Source organism: Macrobrachium rosenbergii, chromosome 4 (genome assembly GCF_040412425.1).
Source record: "Macrobrachium rosenbergii isolate ZJJX-2024 chromosome 4, ASM4041242v1, whole genome shotgun sequence".
Lineage (NCBI taxonomy): Eukaryota > Metazoa > Arthropoda > Malacostraca > Decapoda > Palaemonidae > Macrobrachium > Macrobrachium rosenbergii.
This window is the reverse complement of record NC_089744.1, coordinates 16,162,501-16,179,976: the sequence shown is the minus strand read 5'-3', so window position 1 is coordinate 16,179,976 and position 17,476 is coordinate 16,162,501. Positions and strand designations below refer to the sequence as shown.

Here is a 17,476-nt window from a genome sequence, read left to right as displayed (position 1 = left end):
AAGAAAAAACCTCTCTCTCTCTCTCTCTCTTTCTCTCTCTCTCTCTCTCTCTACCTGGTTTATATATCTGATCTCTGTTCATATGATTTATATCTAATCCCTGTACTAGTGTAAAAAAACTCTCTCTCTCTCTCTCTCTCTCTCTCTCTCTCTCTCTCTCTCTCTCTCTGGTTTATATATCTGATTGATGTTCATATAATTTATATCTAATCCCTGTGCTAGAGTGTAAAGAAGAAAAAATCTCTCTCTCTCTCTCTCTCTCTCTCTCTCTCTCTCTCTCTCTCTCTCTCTCTCTCTCTCTCTCTCTCTCTCTACCTGGTTTATATATCTGATCTCTGTTCATATAGCTTATATCTAATCCCTGTACTAGAGAGTAAAGAAAAAATAAAAAAAGCCAACATGATAAGGACAAGCAGAATAAGTATGCAAAATATGTGACTCTGCCAATTGCACCATAATGGTTGCCTAATTATTCATGCTGGATCCTTATCCTTCGTCCCTCCGGCGACGGAAACCCTCGGCTCAAATTTGACGAAGCATTTGCACAAGCAAATGAAGGAAAATAGGTCGTGAGTGACGTGTGAGCTTTACTTGTACACAGAATTTAATCATTATTTATGCAATTCGGAAGTATCCTTTCGCGCAGACGCCAGCGCGTTGTTGCCTGCGCATGCACACGTGTTTAGTAGGAAGAGCTATTCGAATTGTGTAATTGTTCCCTTCGTCGTTATTTTCATTGTTTCCGTTTTTAGAATATCACTTCTACATAATTTGAGAGTTTTCGACTGGAACTGAGTTTCCTAGATAATTGTATCCATCCTAATTATAGCCTACTTTCTTCTGTACTAACCATGGAGGATTCATAATCATTGAAAAGTCAAACTTCAGGTTATGATTTAAGTTACCTTAACTTCAAGAAGAGTAAACAGGTGTTACAGCCTTAGATTAAGATTTTTATTTTCACATCTTAACTTACAAAGGAACAGCATGACATGAATAATTTCATATGACTATACGATGTATCAGGGAAAGCAGTCAAACTTCAAGTGAAACCTTAGAATGATTATGCTAATGTCGCTACTAATTTGTTAGATTTTCATCGCATGACGATGATGATAATCATAGCTAAAATTTCGTGATTATTACCAACTGATGCCACATTCCATGTGAAGAAGATCTCGTAGAATTTCCGGATTGCCGGATCAGGAAACAAGCATTTATCGGAGGAGGTTTCAGCCTCAGATGCCTCATTCCTGCCAGCGAGCTTTTAAATTAGTGTTTATGTACATTCCATATGGTGGTATCTTAAAAAAGAATACTCGCACAAGAATGAAAATGAAAGTTTTGCTGGTTTTCTAAAGTTCTCTATATTTTCTAATTTCTAATATATTGTTCAGTCGCGAAGACTGTAATTATTCGCTTGTGATTACAATCAAAACAACACTAATAATAAAAACTAAACCTTGCAGTCTTATTATTCAAGTAATGTGAATCATCTTTAGCACTTTCAGTATGACCAATATACAAGATTTCTAAACGTTTATAACATCAGGTAAATAATGTAAGTAAAATATGAAAATTAAAAAAATGCACGTATAATAGGAGCCCTGCGATATTTTCTATTCATATCATTCATTTACATTTTTTTTTAAATGTTATTACCCGAAAGAGTATCTTGAATATTTTGAAACGTGTCTTCCATACGATGACCCATCACAAAGAATGTCTTATAAATTGGTTAGTTTACAAAAGCGATGTGTTGCCAGTTACCGTTAACTGGAGGGAGACTAGGTCAATATCATCCAAGATTAATCAACGTGCCAGTTACTGAGGCCAGACAGGAACGTCAGTGAGGAAATAAACGTTTGTCCAATATAATGAAGCTCAGGAGAAAATATGGAAGTAACTGAACAAGATGACCATGAATTCCGAAAACATTAATTTTCACCAAGAAATATAGTTAGGATTCATATTAATGATGTAATTAAGAATGAAAGAAGAGGTAATGATGGCACAGACACGTAAGCTAATCAGTTATTGCAGCCACTTTAGAAAATCACGTCGTAACTTTTCAACTCCATTAGCAACTTGGACAAAAAAGGCGTACAATCACATTCAAACAACCAAACCACTCGCAGTAACTTACGTTCACGTCAATCCCGGGAATGCTGAAGATCTTCTTCGGGGGGTCGTCTTCCGTGATGTACCTGAAGAATTCCTTGTCGTTGCGGTACCACTTGATCGAATACAGCTTGTAGTTGCTGAGATTGTAGCAGCAGTTCAAGGTGACGTCATCGCCCCTCTCGACGTACGGAGGAATCTCGATGCTCGTTACGGTTATTCCGTCCTCGCCACTCACTGTTAGGATGGCATGGAAAAGAACGGAGGGTTATAAAAGTAGGGATAAAAAGTAAATAAGCAAATAAATAAGCAGTGCATTAATGTAAGAATGAATGAACGAAGCAAGCAGTCGTCCCAGGTCACTATTGGGATGACACGGAAAAGGACCAAAGGTTATAAAGTTTATATATAGAATAAGGAGACAAACAAACAAATGGACAATAGATTGGTTAAAGAATCTCGTCACGCGCTGTTAGGATGACTCGAAAAAGAACAGAAAGTTTAAGAGGTAACTGAATTAAAGGGAAATAATTGATTAAAGAGTCAAGTGAACAAATAAAGTAATCCTCGTCACGCGCTGTTAGGATGACTCGAAAAAGAACGGAAAGTTTAAAAGGTAACAGAATTAAAGGGAAATCAACTAACACATGGACGATAGATTATTAATTAAGTAATATTAATATTACTAGATAAAATGTGATATTCTAATTTTTCTTAAAATGCTTCATTCCTCGCCAATCACTCTAAACAAAACATGGACTACAGCAAACACCTACAAAGGTAATAGAATAACAGGAATATAAACAAACGAATGGACAATAAATTAATTAATGAATAAATGGGCGTATCAAGAATTAACCAATGTAAATCAAACGTGTCGTTGTGATAGTCTCAATTTCCTTTTTTCTTAAACAGTATTTCATCACCCTTCTCTCCATTGCTTCTCGACTGATAATGGCCACTCAGGTTCGAGGTAATCTCAAAGAGATAAGGCTAAGAGGTATAAGGCTAATGAAAAAATTCCTGAATAGTCGTGAAATTGCTGGTCTGTGCGTCTCTCTCCCCTCGCATTTCTCTTGCAATGGCTTGTATTTTCTATCTTTTCCTCCCTCTTTAGTAGACTAATGTCTCCTTGTCAGGAGGAGGGATAACTGACACTACCTTCCTAAACTTGTTTCGTTCGGATGTGAAGTGGTTTTGAACAATCTTTTACAGTAGAGGAAGTGAATCATCTATCTATAATAATAAAATACGAGTGGCTCTTTCTTGTTTGTCCGCCCTGGGTGGGGGGAGGGTAGGTAGGGATCGGGAGGGTAGGTGAGGCATGACACATCCACCCTCCTCTGGCAAACCTGTTTGTTCGCCCCGGCTGGGGGCGGGGTAGGTAGGGGATCGGGAGGGTAGGTGAGGCATGACACATCCACCCTCCTCTGGCAAACCTGTTTGTTCGCCCCGGCTGGGGGCGGGGTAGGTAGGGGATCGGGAGGGTAGGGGAGACATGGCACACCCACCCTCCTCTGGCAAACCCTGTTTTTCCATCCCGGTCGGGGCGGGGTAGGTAGGGGATCGGGAAGGTTGGTGAGGTATGACACACCCACCCTCCTCTGGCAAACCCTGTTTTTCCATCCCAGTGGGGGCGGGGTAGGTGGGGGATCGGGAAGGTAGGTGAGGCATGACACATCCACCCACCTCCTGCAAACCTGTTTGTCCGGCCCAGGTGGGGGCGTGGTAGGTAGCCAGCCGTAAAATATAAATATGATCTCCCATAACCATATTTGAATTACAGTTTTTATATCATTATAGTTTTCCATTGATTTTAGATGACATTACCTTTATTCTTGACATTGTCTGCGTTGTCTTCGTTATTCTAGTGAAATGCTTTCGTCACTTCATTTATTAATCTGTTCTTATACTGAGAATACAATATACCAAAAGACAAGATTTAAAATTTTTACTTATATCTGATAGAGCCTTTAAACATCTTCTCCGTTTTCAGTAAGACAAATGTTGCTGCTGACTTGCAGAGTTGTTGGAATACCATCTCACCTTGAAGGCCTGATATCAGTTGCGCAGATATTACAATATTTCACAGTTACGCCTTACGCTTTCTGCATATATCGCGAAGTTCCCGTTCAGCATATGATTAAAATTGAAATTTTCAGCTTGAGCCTCGTATCTGGTAGTGTGCCATCACTTGGCAACCAGAAATCTTCTTCTTTTTCGTACACAGAACAGATCTGAATATTCACTGCATACGCACAGTTTTTGGATTATCAATGTCAATGTTAGAATCAGCGGCTGAACAGTTTTGTTCAGTGATTAATCCAAATTGATTGGTTCAAAAGCTTTTCATTATCAACCGTCTCGATCAGCATCCAGAGAACTGGGCTCATTGCTAATACTTTTAGCAAGTAGTCTACGACTTCTGTTTAAAATATGCGTTATTTGCACTAATTAATCCAAATCGACTGATTCAAAATTTTTCATTGACAATTGTCTGGCTCAGTCAGCATCCAGGGAAATAGGATATAGTTCCGAATTCTGCTTTGAAAGAATGCATTGTTTTCAACTCCTATAAATCCTGGTAGGCTACCGAACAATTACCTATACAGTATCTCATCCACGTTCTATTAGCTCTAATTCCCCAGTATGGCTTCCATCCGCTACCTGTAATGTAAGTCAATCTAAAAAAAAAAAAAAAACCCTTCTTTGCTCTTGTATTCCAAATATGCCTCACCCCGAAGGGGGTTGGTGTCATCAATGCCCCTGACAGGTCCACTGTGCGCATTACTTAAGGTTCCTTGCAGCATCCCTTCGGCCCATAGCTGCAACCCCTTTCATTCATTTTACTGCACCTCTGTTCATATTCTCTTTCTTCCTCCTTCCTTCCATCTTACTTTCCACCCTCTTTTAAAAAATTTGCCATAGTGCAACTGCGAGATTTTCATTCTGTTACACCTTTAAAGACTCTCAATTCCCCTTCCAGCACTGAGTGACCTCGAAAGTCCCAGCGCTTGGCCTCTGGCCTAATTTTACATTCCATTTCATTCAATTCCACATCTGTCTCTATATTCAGTTCTTCACTTCATTTTTTGTTACCGAATCAATTGTTTCTGATACAGTTATCCTACCTGAAACCAGAAAATAATTATTATAACGTTTCTGTAACATTTCAGTTCCAGTTTGGGTAAATTCGTCAAAATGTCATTGAACAGATATCTTGATCGTTGTCTCTGTATCTATCTCATGACTATGCCATTAATGAATTCTGTTCGAAACAATGTCATCAATGTGTGTTTATTTTTCAAGACATAAGTTGGGAATTACTGTAAAATACAGCTTTAAATTGTTTAACTACTAAAATTAACTGGAACTTTCGAAATCTTAGTATTCACTGAAGGTTTTAAACAACCTCTCCAAACATGATTTGAGAGCGCGAGAACAGTTTTATAATCAAAAGCGACGAATTAAAAATAAAGGCCTCCATCCGAGCGTGAGATGAACAAAGGATGTGTTTTCCGAGAGCGGGAATTGGCGGAAACATCAGCGCGTGATTCCAGCAGCAAACCGTTCTGTGAAAAAAGGCGCCTCGATCATCCGACACTTATACGCAAATACTACTTCAGATTTTCGATTTTTAAATTGTGATTTAGAAACACTGGATGAAAGATAACCTTAACACTTTCTTTTTTCAATATCTGGTTATTGATATCGGCGAAATCAGCGTAAAATAAAATGAAGAAATACAAAAGACAAGTCTTCAATTGCGCACAAGACCATTATTATAGATTAGCTTGACGAAGGATGCTTAATGAAGTTGAATAAATAACTGAAAAGGGGAGAAAAGTAAATGACTAAGAACAATGTAGCTTGGGACGAAGAAATACTACACAAAATCTTTAGTCCCATCTTCAGGCTGTGTACTGGGAATGGCCTGCGTTACTACCCCTGAGGTCTTCATAATTCTCGCTCTTACAGTAGCCTACCTGATATTCATTTCATCTCTCCTTGAATACGTATCGGATGCCCTATCTCTGTTTCGGCTAGGAATTCGTGTAATGAACAGAGTTAATAAATTTCTTTTTACATGTTCGTAAGAAAGACTGGTATGTCACCCTTTTTCGGTTTGATATAGCAAATCTCTGTTCAGTAATGAAGACTGTTTTCGCCTTTTTTTTTTTGTGTGTGTGTTTCTGACAGTGGAGTCAGTTATGTGCCGCTATTATTCATGAATTCCTTATAAACGCTTAAGAGAATACAATATCTAGAACTTTAATGAGATTGTTTACACAAAAAAAAAAAAAAAATATATATATATATATATATATATATATATGTGTGTGTGTTTGTATATACATACTGAATAGCTTGCAGAATATGTACCTGTAAGAAGAAAACTAGACATTCTACCATTTCCAGTAAGATAATATTCGAAATGCTCATCCAGTGATATATTTTGTATGAGAATGCAGTGAATTGATTATTTTCTCTTACATTTTGATTGAAACACGTTGTTCACTTTTTGATTGAAACACGTTGTTCACTTTTTGATTGAAACACGTTGTTCACTTTTTGATTGAAACACGTTGTTCATGTTTCTTCTGCTTTTCCCCCTATTGCAAAGCACAGCCTAACACAAGTGGATAGCTGATGGCAATGATTTTCATACAAGAACTGTGTCTCCAGCATGACTTCCATCTTTGTTTTTCATGTTGTAGTTATCCGGATTTTAGATATATGACTGAAAACAGTTGCTCTAATAGTGATTTCGAAATTCAGGCTGTCTCTCACAACAAAGTAAATCCTTGTATTCTACAATTCCTTCGAGGCTGGAAATGCATGTGGATATTTCATTCGATTCGAGCGTATCTGCTCTCTTTTCAAATGAACCCCTCATCGTTTTAGTGTCACCTTTTAGCTGTAGTATGAATAGAACAATAACATATTTTGTTTTGATTTTGTCTCAACTTTACTTGTAAAATATTCTAAGTATGCCTTACATCATGCTTCACAGTTTTAGAAATTGCGGTATGAAAATAGTTTCCCTTACAGTTCTTTAGTAATATTTCTGCCGTACTCAGCATAAGCTTGTACTGATGTTCTGTTTATGTAATCAGTTCTTGCTTTTAGAGAACAATTTCTGTATTCTGTATTTGTAACTTGCAAATCATGTTTCTGCATAAAATTAATTGTTATTTAGACCAAGATAATTGGCTATATCCATATCTAAACTTAAATTAGTGTTTTTTTCTTTCTTGTGACTCAAGGTTTGCTGCAACAGACAGAATGAAATGCATTAGCTTGTACATACCTCTCTTTTAATTGTTTTTATCCTCGTTAGAACAAAACAGTTCAACGAGCACATCGATAACAATATGATTAATTGTTAGGGAAAATTTACGTTATATTTTATCATTAATGTTGGTGCAATAGAAATGAATTAATCCTGGTTCAGTTCCGATCCGATTTGACCGCCACTGTCTCAGTTCCCCCTCAACCACTGTCATTTTCTTTTATAATTTCTCGTTTTCTTTGAAGGTAACATTAGTCTCTGTCTCGCAGTTTCATATCCCCTCCGGCTTTTTATCTCCCATTTCGATATTCTCTTGAGTTTCTCACTTACACTGATTCACCTGATCATTTTTATAATTTCCTCCTGTACCATAATCGAGTTTATGATGACCCCGTGAAAACTAAGGAAATATTATGTATTCCTAGTTTCAAAACGGGAGTCTCATTATTCAAAACCTTCATGTTTTGTTGTCGTATGTCAGGAGATTTTATAAGTAAAATTAAACTGAACTGATATGCAAAAAAAAAAAAAATAAATAAATAAATAAAATTTATGCATCACACCAACCATGTACTTGCACTAGGCAGTGTACATTCCTTATCAAGTCGGGACCTCTGCCGTACTTGTATGGGATATACCACTAAGAAATATCAGATATTGTAGAAATGTAAGCCCCTGGCCATTCACTGGACAGTATGGGCTAGCAACCTTACACCAGTATGATAGTATTTATAAACGAAAGTTGTACGGAGATTATATATCTATCTATCTATCTATCTATATATCTATCTATATATATATATATATATATATATATATATATATATATATATATATATATATATGTAAGTTATTTTAAAATTCACCTCACCGACAAATGAAGCCTTAAAATTTATGTTTATGGAACGTTTGATGCTCAGAATGACTTTTTTTCATTTCCCAAAATATTTGCATAATCTCGTGTTATACCCTGTATATACAGTATATATGTGTATATATATATATATATATATATATATATATATATATATATATATATATATATATATATATATATATATATATATATATATATATATATATATAGACACATAACGGCTGCACTATTGATCAGAAGCTTACCTCGTGTTATGGCCCCGAACACCCATTCTTTCCTTAATGGCTCGTGTCGGGATTAAAACTGTTTCAACAATGCCATTACCTTTTATCCTTTCCATCCTTTCTCCCCAGCTTGCCCTAAATGCTACCTGTTCACCTCAATTTATAAATTCAGAATTTTTTTCCCTTGTAAAATGAATTTGGGCTTGGCCGACTTTTAATCTCTATCTACTATGGTATGTTATGTTAAAATATCCGTGATGTATAATTCTCCTCATTATGACGTAGATTTTTTGTTCGAGAATGAAAAGTAAGTAATCTGCCTTTTAATTAGGTAGGCCACAACAGCTGTTCCATTCAGCTAGAACGGAAATCCTATATCCAAGGTAGTAAGTCTCCCTATGGTCCCATTTTTTTTCACTGTATGGTGAATATTGCATCGTATATTCAGAAAAAAAAGAAAAATCTCAATAAAAGGACACCAGATATTATCAATCACGGCTCATTAAAAATGGAAAAATATGAATCAGTCATTTAGTAAATATATCAACTTCATGTACCCTACGCGTACACATATGACCTTGATAAACTCTCTCCACAGTATGTATATATATATATATATATATATATATATATATTATTTATACGCGCGCGCCGTGTGTGTGTGTGTATGTGTGTGTGAGAGTGTGTTTGTGAGAGCATATAAACGTGTTGTATTTGTAATTACTACTCAGTAAATTACACCTGTCATATGTCGTATATTTTGTAGCTCGCCCACTTAAATGAAATTGTCAAAAATACTCTAAAATCTTTATTAAGATAAATGGATTTACTAAAGGCAATCCTTTTTCTTATTCTTTAAATGCAATACTGCTATTGAACTGATACCGATCAACGATCAAACAAAGATACGTTTGGCGTCATGTTTTTTCCATCCAGTCGCCACCCTGTATTATGCAACGGCGAATAACAACTGCAGAATTGTGTTATTGTGTCCGCCACCCACCACCCCCACCAGCAGCGTGAGTCACAGATGAATTACGTACCGTATGCAACAATAAACTGCTTATTCTGACATCCTTTCCTTTTTACCGTTCAGTCGTCCTTCACAAAACTCCCCCGCGCGCAGACTTGGCAGTGTAGTGGGGAATTGACATGAGCTACGTCTGTAGGAGGGAGATGTTTAAATAATATATTATGAGCGGTCCGTGAGTGGGTGTGTATTTGCAAGGATGAAATGCTTTTGTGGATAAATCAGAAGTGCAGAACCTGAGACACCCGAGGAATAGAACTAGCCCCCATTTGCAATAATGGCGAGTACCTTGATGCTCCTAGTATGCTTTTAAATTCGATGGGCTTCAAAGGCGTCCGTTTATCTAATCGATCGAACTGGTGTTACCTGTCAATTATATGTTAATATATATTTATATATATATATATATATATATATATATATATATATATATATATATATATACTGTATATATATATATATATATATATATATATATATATATATATGTGTGTGTGTGTGTGTGTAATATTGTGTGTGTGTGTGTGTGTATGTGTGTGTAATTAAACAAAAAGTTTTAAAATTAACTTTTATTCTCTCTCATATACATCATTTATAGTGTACAACTAAAGTATAAAAGAAATATATTATTTTCACGAATTAACCGTATTTACTAGTTAAAACAGAGAATCATTCTTTCTTACAAAAGATTTTTTTCCACCCGTTAGGCTGCGCAGTTTTATAATTTTACTACGCAGAAATTAGCTATCTTCAGAACACTTGCTGCTTTTCCTTTCTAATCGCCAGCTGTCAGTCTGGCGCCCATGCTTTCTTTTCCAAAAGCTCCTACAATTTCCTCTCGTTCAAAGAAACTTGTCTCATTCAGGTTCTGTGCATCATCTTGTCCCCTTAATCACATCCGTCTTTCAGTGTTTGCGTGTATTTAAGAACTTAACTTACAATGTACGTTTTCAACATTTGCTGTCTCTAAGCAAATGTGTAGAGAAAATAATTCTTTGTGATGATGGAGTCGCTTGCAATGAGCATGAAAGTGTGGAAAATATGTTTACAACTGTGATTTTGTGTACTAGAAATATTCACAGAGAATGAGCTGAAATAAAAAAAAAGATATATCATCTCTGGGTTACTAATATCCTTATTTTACGTAAATAGGGGATTGTGGATAAAATGAATATTCTCTTCGTTGTCAGATGATATTCTTGAAAGTCAGTAACTGCAGCTATTTTTCTTGTAGAAGGAAAACAACAAATAGCCAAAAATTGTCTAACAAGACCGAATGCATTAACTGACAGTGGAGAAGATAGCACCCTTCCAGTGATGCCAGAGAACAAAAAGAGGAGAGAGAGAGAGAGAGAGAGAGAGAGAGAGAGAGAGAGCCAGACAGATGCATGCCCTCTTGTATTACCCTTTTAGTCAGAGACTATGACCCATTAATAGATCCTACTCTTTCCTCTGCCTTTAATGATAAAAATTATTATTTTATAAGATATCGTTTGCCCAGGACATGTCATAATGAAATCGTGTGTGTGTCTCTTTCATTGTGAGATGGTTAGAACAGTCTTCTTTAGAGTTGAGAGCAATTCCGTTGTCGATGGCACCTAAAGGAAGAGAAAACCAAAAAAAAAAAAAAAAAATGGTGACTTCTAAAAAAAGTTACAAATAGTGAAAAATACATACACATTACCTACACCTACACACACACACACACACACATATATATATGCATATATATATATATCTGTATATATATATATATATAGTATATATATATATATATATATATATATTATATATCTGTATATATATGTGTATATATATATATATATATATATATATATATATATATATATATATATATATATATATATATATATATACACATATATGTACATACATACATACATATATATATATATATATATATATATATATATATATATATATATATATATATATATATATATATATATAATATACATATGTGTGTTTGTGTGTATGTGTGTGTGTGTGTGTGCTCTGTGTGCATGTGTGTAGACCCGTTTCGAAGGAATAATTTCATACAAATGTGCATGTTTTCAAAAAGTTAAGGTTTGGATACAAGAACAGGACACACAGTACTAAGACTCAATATATTACCATTTAGCATTTAGACATCTTATATCAGGGGGTGCGATCGGCGCATCCCTCAGTTCAGAAAGGATTTCCTTCCTGTATGCAAAGCCTGAAGAAGCGCAGACGTTTATCCATGCTCACGACGTCGTGAAAACAAGGCAAACGAAATAGGAGTATCTTTTACCTCCTAATCCTTTGTAGCTGCCAGATGAGAATCTATCCTAAACAACTGCTGTTTCCATGACGGGATACAAGACTCTGAGAAGAGATAAGATTTCGTGACGATCTGTCTGCGAAACTGCAGGACCATTTTCATGCTCACTTTCAGGAATGGTCCAGCTTGCTGCGTCCGATGAAAAGATCTTTGTCATGAATCATTTTGATGGTTTCAGCAACAGTACTGCCCTTTAAATAGGTATATATATATATATATATATATATATATATATATATATATATATATATATATATATGTATATGTATATATATGCATTAAGTTTCAAACGTCCTTTAATATCCACTCGCTCTACCTCGAAATAATATATTTTCATATATGTTACCGAAGGGGAATTTTTTAGTTGATAATAAGTTCGTGGTCCCGTGGGCTCGAACCAACGAAAGACAAGAACTCAGGACTACAGTGACGCCTTTACCCACACGGCCAACAAGTGGTGATGTGATAAAAGTCATATATACATTATATATATATATATATATATATATATATATATATATATATATATATATATATATATATATATATATATATATATATTACTGTGTGTATGTGTTAGAAAGAGAGAGATTAAGGTGGTAAGAAGTCGTTAAAGAGTAAAAGCAGAAACAATCGTACATGGCCATGAGATTTATGAAGAGAGAGAGAGAGAGAGAGAGAGAGAGAGAGAGAGAGAGAGAGAGAGAGAGAGAGAGAGAGGAAGAAGCAGCAGTGCAGGAGCAGAGAAGTATATTACTTCAAGTGGAAGGGTGAGTAACTCATTTGCCAGGTGGCCGCCGTAGCTCAGGAGCCTTCGAAAAGAGGAGCTTAGAAAGAGCGATGGAAGCCAGAGACCAAAGAGAAGGACGAGTGGGATGAAACGAGGAAATAATCTCGTGAAATGGAGAGAGAGAGAGAGAGAGAGAGAGAGAGAGAGAGAGAGAGAGAGAGAGAGAGAGACGGAGGAAAGTGGTGGAGGAGGACTGGTGGATAAAGAGGATTCAGATTGGAAATATGGCCATGATATATTGAGGAAGGAAGGGCGGGAAAGACCCAGGGAATGGCATCGCCTCAAGCGTTGAAGTGGCTGCAACATCTGAAGGGGAAAAACGTCTGCTTGATGCTCCTCCGCTCTGTAATAAAAGGCGAGATAGTGCAAAGATATTTTGCTTTTGTTTTGCTCAGTCGTCTTCTTATCTACTTTTCATTTCAGATATGGCATCATTTACTAATATAATGTCATGCACTGAACATGTAACGGATCTCTGTAAACACACACACACACACACATACACACACATACTGTATATGTATAGAATAAATATATATATAATAATATATATTTATACTGTATATATAGAATAAATATATATATATATAATATATATATATATGTTTATTTACAGACATCCGTTATATATGTAATGGGTATATATATATATATATATATATATATATATATATATATATATATATATATATATATATGTATATAAAAATACTGCACAATTGTTGTTCTATATTCTCTCTCTATCTCTTAACGGTTAGTCTGTTACCCAAAACTTCAGGAATATTCTCTGTTTGCACATTTTCTGAAACCGCAATACATCTCAACGCCATTCACAGCAAAAATATTTCTTTATAGTAACGTATGTTTCCAGCCAATGTAAATCGTATGGTAGCACTTACTTTTATGTTAGTATTCTATCCTGGAAAGCCTCGATAGAAAAGTATCATTTTTCATTCTCAGAATTTGGTGCAAGGTGAAAGAACTGCTATGCTTTATTTACTTACGAGCTTGTTGGCACGCGCCACGCGCGCTGGAACTCGACGCTGCTGTCTCACATACCCTCCGATCCCCTACCTACCCCACCCCTACCTGGGGCAGACAAACAGGGTTGCATGAGGCGGGTGGATGTCTCCCCTACCCTCCCGTTCCCCTACCTACCCCGCCCCCACCCAGGGCGGACAAACCGGTTTGCAGGGCGAAGGTGGCTGTGTCATGTCCCCCCCTACTGTCACCATTAGGAGGACAAACAAGACCCACTCGGATTTTATTATATAAATTTGGATGAAGCGCATTTTTATGTGATTTCCAAAGAAAATGATTCAGGAATGTTGTTCTTAAGGACGCTCGTTGCTTCCCCTTAGCAACGAAGAACAAAGGTCTTTTTCTGCCCCAGGCCTGAAGAACGCAAGAAAAGTGATTGTCGATTGCATAAATAATTTTTCTATTCATCTCATTGCGATTGTAAATTTTATTTTCGTCCATGCAAGTTACTGTAAATTATTATTTTGCAATCCTATTTGTGATTAATGGAACAAAAAAGGCTCCATTATATCCCGCTTGAAGGAAAAAAGATATGAAGATGGAAATCAACAACGAAGAAAGCGACAGACTTGTCTATTTAAAGTCAGTTTTATTTTTTAGTTTTTGTTATAACACGAGGAAAACTATATTGGTGCTCATTTGATGCTACTAGTCACCTAGGCTCTTGCTATCAACAAATAGTACTTTCTGAATTGCTTTAGTAGTTCCTCACTCCCGACCTTTGAAAGCATCTTTGTATTATAATATATCATGACATGTAGCTTTCGGGATTAAACATATGGTCATAAATCTAATTATTTACCTAATGCATTGTATCTTTAGGAGGACTTATCTTAAGTCACGTCTTTTACAAATATGTAAGTTTATCAGAGTTCGGTACAATTTTCTTTAAATTGCATTCACTCGAGACACCGAATGGCCTTCAGATTACAACGCACGACTGCAATTATCTTAAACCACATAACGCAAAGGATAATTCTATTATGTTCTGAATTGCATAGCTTTGTTGTGGTGTATCCGTGATCGCTGAGATGAATGGAGATTATTTGGCTTTCATGGTGTTAGGCGGTTTATGAACATAAATGGTACAAAATGCAACGCTACATCTTTTGATGGAACAATAGTGTGCTGGATATACAGTACTTTTGTATAAATAATCCTCCATGTATAGTTAATCTTTACATCATTTTGAATATAAATTCTAATTTATACCCCAGCGCTCACGCTGATACTGATATCTGAGAGAGAGAGAGAGAGAGAGAGAGAGAGAGAGAGAGAGAGAGAGAGAGAGAGAGAGAGAGAGAGCTTGTTCCCATAACGTATATGGTACAAGGGACAGAGAGAGAGAGAGAGAGAGAGAGAGAGAGAGAGAGAGAGAGAGAGAGAGAGAGAGAGATCTTGTTCGCATAACGTTCTTAGGACAAGGAGAGAGAGAGAGAGAGAGAGAGAGAGAGAGAGAGAGAGAGAGAGAGAGAGAGAGAGAGAGAGAGAGATCTTGTTCCCATAACGTTCTTAGTACAAGGGGAGATCGAGAGAGAGAGAGAGAGATCTTGCTCTCATAACGTTTTTAGTACAAGGGGAGAGAGAGAGAGATCGTGTTCCTATAATGTTCTTAGTACGAGGAGAGAGAGAGAGAGAGAGAGAGAGAGAGAGAGATCTTGCTCTCATATCGTTTTTAGTACAAGAGAGAGAGAGAGAGAGAGAGAGAGAGAGCCATGGGAAAAGTCAACTTCAGGTGCAGCGAGGTCTCTAAAAGCCAGGAGGGGTCTGAAGCTTGCAGACAAATTACTTGTGTTTTATGGAAAGGGGAACAGAGGGCCATCCAAATAGCCTAGATCTTATCACGTAAACGACCTGTGAGGGGAAAGCCTGAGACTTCACTCTATATAAACGGAATGCACAGGTGGAAAGACACGGCAAATGAAATAGCTTACCGTTACCCAGTGATATCTGGTAGGATAAGGTATGCTTACAAGAGACAGTTTCTGGACAGTTCTTTTAAATATACTTCAGTTTCACGATATATTTACTTGTGTGTAAATTAGCCGGGTTCTTATGCCTTTAAAAAGTTTTTATATATATATATATATATATATATATATATATATATATATATATATATATATATATATATATATATATATATGTATATATATATATATATATATATATATATATATATATATATATATATATATATATATATATATATATATATATATATATATATATATATATATATATATATATATATATATATATATATTTAAAACTTTTTAAAAGGAATGAGAATTTATTAATACACACATACACAAACACATTATATATATAAATATATATATATATATATATATATATATATATATATATATATATATATATATATATATATATATACATATATATAAGCATTAAGCTACAAACGTCCTTTAATATCCAATTCGCTCTACCTCGGAAATAATATATTTTCATATACAGTACAGTGTGTTACCCTGAGTTCGACGGGGATTTGTAGGTGGGAGTCGGTATCAACTTATACCTCACTTGTTGGCTGTGTGGTTAAAGGCGTCACTGTAGTCCTGAGTTCTTGTCTTCCGTGGTTCGAGCCCACGGGACGACGAACTTATTATCAACTACAAAATTCCCCTTCGGTAACATATATGAAAATATATTATTTCCGAGGTAGAGCGACTTGATATTAAAGGACGTTTGTAGCTTAATGAATCAATATGAATCATGATGTGATAAAAATTCATATATGAATCATATATATGATGTATATATAAATATATATATATATATATATATATATATATATATATGTGTGTGTGTGTGTGTGTGTGTGTGTGTTGTGTGTGTGTGTGTGTGTGTGTACCATGACACTCTTGCTTTCTTTTATTTGAACACAACCGAGAAAGAAAACAAGTACTTAGTCCAGGGGGGCGAGAAAGGGTTTTACATACCAAGGTAGGAAAGAGGATTTGGGAGCTCTTGTGAAAACGAATCGGGAAATACAGTTTAAAACGAAGTATTTCGCTCACGATATTGTAGTGATATTTGTCTCTGAAAGATACTTGTGATGTTAAATTCACAAAGAATGAAGATATATTCTTCTTAATAAGCCTTTTTATTATTCTCTGTAGCTTAACTATTTATTATTCTTACGTGCAAACTGTACTGTACTTTATTTGTAGCTGGTCATTTCTGAAGTCCCTCATGCTGTCATTAAAAACTAAGAGTATAAATGACCCCAAAGCAATAATATATGGAACAATAAAGCGTGATTGGTCAGATCATTAAGTATAAGTTTGAAACAAGACTTGAATCACTTGAAATTCCAGGAAGAAGACATAAAAGAGTAACTTTTAGGAGCTTGGTGAGAAGTCTTAAGATCTTTTAAAAACAACTCCTCAAGAGGATAACGTTTAAAACGACAGGTCTCGAGGAAACACTGCTCGGTACTTTAAAAAGACAATGCTTTGAACGGTGAAAGGTTTTCCGAAGAATTTGCCTGTAGGATAACCGAATAATTTGCTGTGGAAGATAAACTCTCTTCATGGCTGCAAGAAGCCTTCTAACTTTATGAAGTTAAAAGTCTCAAACTTAAAATCTTATTTTCTCCAAATTCTAAGAGAGGAACTAAGTAAAAATAATTTGCCAAATAAACATTTTCAACATAATGAGTACCTTTATACTAGGGAATTGTCTTTGAATATCTGATTATAAAAGCATTCAAAGTGATAACAGTTTTATGCCAAAAACTAAATAACTTAA

General features: G+C 35.6%; 1 protein-coding gene across 2 annotated transcripts in view; it reads right to left on the bottom strand.

Moving 5' to 3' along the window:
* The window catches only part of LOC136830606 (uncharacterized), a 782,434-nt gene that overhangs the window by 155,874 nt on the left and 609,084 nt on the right, over positions 1–17,476 (bottom strand). For both annotated transcript variants that reach the window (XM_067090162.1, XM_067090172.1), the window contains exon 2: positions 2,147–2,358. In XM_067090162.1, coding sequence (XP_066946263.1) covers positions 2,147–2,358 — 212 coding nt within the window. The remainder of the gene's footprint in view (positions 1–2,146; positions 2,359–17,476) is intronic.